Below are 2,880 nucleotides of genomic sequence, written 5' to 3'. Positions count from 1 at the left end.
CATAAACAAAAAAGGGGCATTTTTATTTATTTATTTATTATTTATGAGTGAGTGAGTGAGTGAGTGTTGAACAGAATCAGCACATGCGTGTATTATTAGTATCAATCATCTTTGTCCGTTGAAGTCTGCCATGGGAATGGGTGCGGCTCATCAAGAAAACTACTACAAACGGCGTGCTGCGTCTCCATACCCCCTTATGGACTCACCGATGATATTAAAGAAGCGGGTAGTTGATTGATATCACCAATCTTGACTTTGAGACCAATCAAGCAGGCTCTTCTTGTTCCATTTACAGACATCTTCATGCCTTGGAGATGAATGTCAATAAGAGACCATCGAGCAATTATGCAAAGACAATTCAAAAAGAGGTGACAAATCAGATGCGTGAGATTCTTGTGGATTGGTTAGCGGAGGTTACAGAGGAATTCAAGTTTGCTTCTGATGCCTTATATCTCACCGTTTCTTGCATTGATCGCTTCCTCTCTATTCGTCCCCTCAAAAGAAAACACCTTCAGCTTCTCGGCGTTTCATCCATCTTCATTGCTTCGTAATTAACTCTTCCACACCTTGCCTATTTTCATATATATATATATATATATGTCCTCCACACGCACAACAATTGTGCTTTATGACAGATAATACTTACACCGTCTCAGAGGTTAGTTATACAGATGGAGAAGGACATCTTTGCATCTTTGAACTCTGACTTCGTCTATCCCACCTCTAAGACATTTCTCAGGCAAGCAAGAAACTATTTCATTTGCTTCTGCTTCTTTGTATATGCATATTGTTTTTCTTACTTACTCACTTCATAAATAATTCCTTTGTTGTTATCACAGAATTTTTATGGGAGCTGCTGGTCAGACAGATTTTCAGGTATATTTCTATGTGCCCTCTTCTCTCCTTGTAGAGTTACTTGTATTGTATTGTTAACCCCCTTTATTGGTTTGGCTCCAACTATATATTTATCCTACCATTGATTTTATTATTATTATTATTTTTACTGTCACAGCATTCCAACCAGCAATTGGAATTCTTGGCTTGTTATCTTTTGGAGCTCTGCCTATTATGCTTGAAATGCGTCAAGTTCTTGCCTTCCATAGCGGCAGCATCTGCTTTATTTCTATCGAGGTTTATAATTCAACCAAACCACCACCCTTGGGTACGAATTATTACTGCAATTCACTTTCATCATTTTTTTTTTAATTGTGTCCTTTTTATAGAATATCTTTTATGAATATGCACACCCTCGATAACTCAAAGTTGTCCAGAGAGATTCAAACTCCGAGTAGCCATTAATGTTAGTTAGTTACTACTTGGTTACCTGAATTACAATTTGATTCGATCAGCTGGAACGAAACCCTGTAAAAAAATGATAAGAGCTGCTGAGTTGAGATAAGATGCAAACTAAAATTGAGTAGCAAGTTAGGGATTAAGACAAATGAATGCAGGAGTCACTCATGTGCATAGATAGCACTACATCCCTCCTTTAGATTAAAAGTGACCTGACTGACCTCTTTCTATTATTGTGGGTATCAGAATCAAGTGTTACAATGCCAAACAGGATATAAGCCACTTGAGCTGCAAGAATGTGTACTTGCCATACATGTTATGCACTCAACTATCACAGTGTGCCCTTTACAAGCAGTACGACAAAAGTACTTGAAACCGAAGGTATGTAGTTGTAATTGTAATCTAATTCTGGTTTTCAGTTTGAACCTATATCTAACAGTGTGTTATTTTTGAACTTATATAGTATCTAACAGTGTGTGTTATTTCTACAAACAGTAATTTACATGTGTGGCATCTTTGACTGCTGGGGAAATTCCTGCAAGTTATTTTGATCCCATTGGTGAATAAGATTTGGACACCATCTGCACCTTCCGCAGATGGATTCTGACTATTGCGATTAATTATGTTTTTCATTGAGGCTCATAGAGCTCCTTCCATCAGCTTATTACACACTCCAGAGACCACTTCATGTCCTAATGGTGTTGCTTGTAGAAACTAAGAAAACAACATTTCACTATATTATTTATTCCGTGACACTTCTACAAATGTGTATTTCATAGTTTAAATCTTGTGTGATTTGTAAAGAATATTGTCCCCCACTCTGCAATTAAGAGTGGTTAACCAGAATTATTCCTTCACTGCTACTCATTTGTGTATTCAAAGTTTGATTCGAATACTGTGTGTGTGAATGCATATGATGAATGACTTGCAATTCTATACTTTGTAGATGGTGTTAGAAGTAAAATCCTTATATATAGATACCGTTGTTTGGAAGAGAACACTGCTATGAGTACAATTCTATGTGATTTTTATATGAAACATTTCTTATGAGTATAAGAAATTGATCATTTCAACATTTTTATATTTATATTTTATTTTTATATTCACATCACATGCGGTTTTTTTTTTTATTGAATTTATTCCCTTTTGTAAATATGAAATTTTTTCATTGACTTTATTGAAATGTTCTTAATGTGCAAGAAAGCAGGACCATCAATTATAAAACTGGGACTTGAAGAATTAAATGAATGGTTTGTCTTTGAAGGCATGAATTCATGGATATGTAGTCATGAAGATGAATAATTGGCAAGTCATATATTAGATTTTTTTTATTTTTACATTTATTTTAAATATATAAATTGTATTTAATTTAATGTGATATCAAAAAAGTAAGTTAGTCAATAATTTTGATGTCATATAAAAAATTAATTTCAATGTCATACTTCATTTGTAACTTCTTTTAATATTAATTCTATACTTTTTACTAATGCATTTATTTGGTGAACCAATATTCAATAAAATTTATTTTGGTTTTTTTTTTCACGTGGTTTGTTATTTTTTACTTTACATTTTTGTTGATTTTTCTAC

General features: G+C 33.8%; 1 protein-coding gene across 1 annotated transcript; it reads left to right on the top strand.

The window, feature by feature from the left end:
* Positions 1-314: 314 nt before the first annotated feature.
* Positions 315-2,595, top strand: LOC123905424 (cyclin-A3-3-like). The gene is made up of 5 exons (XM_045955019.1): positions 315-547; positions 840-876; positions 1,013-1,162; positions 1,540-1,674; positions 2,494-2,595. The coding sequence occupies exons 1-5, from the start codon at positions 315-317 to the stop codon at positions 2,593-2,595; spliced, it is 657 nt and encodes a 218-aa protein (XP_045810975.1).
* The last annotated feature ends 285 nt before the right edge of the window (positions 2,596-2,880 follow it).

This window comes from Trifolium pratense, linkage group LG2 (assembly GCF_020283565.1).
Source record: "Trifolium pratense cultivar HEN17-A07 linkage group LG2, ARS_RC_1.1, whole genome shotgun sequence".
NCBI lineage: Eukaryota > Viridiplantae > Streptophyta > Magnoliopsida > Fabales > Fabaceae > Trifolium > Trifolium pratense.
The sequence above is the reverse complement of the archived record's forward strand: the minus strand, read 5'-3'. Positions and strand labels throughout refer to the sequence as shown.

What these genes read in the sequence shown, in the direction of transcription:
- LOC123905424 (XM_045955019.1), top strand. Translation starts at nt 315, where the DNA reads ATGAATGTCAATAAGAGACCATCGAGCAATTATGCAAAGACAATTCAA. An exon ending in AACCAAACCACCACCCTTGG is followed by an intron (nt 1,163 to 1,539) that starts GTACGAATTATT and finishes TGTGGGTATCAG; the next exon opens with AATCAAGTGTTACAATGCCA. An exon ending in AAAAGTACTTGAAACCGAAG is followed by an intron (nt 1,675 to 2,493) that starts GTATGTAGTTGT and finishes TTAATGTGCAAG; the next exon opens with AAAGCAGGACCATCAATTAT.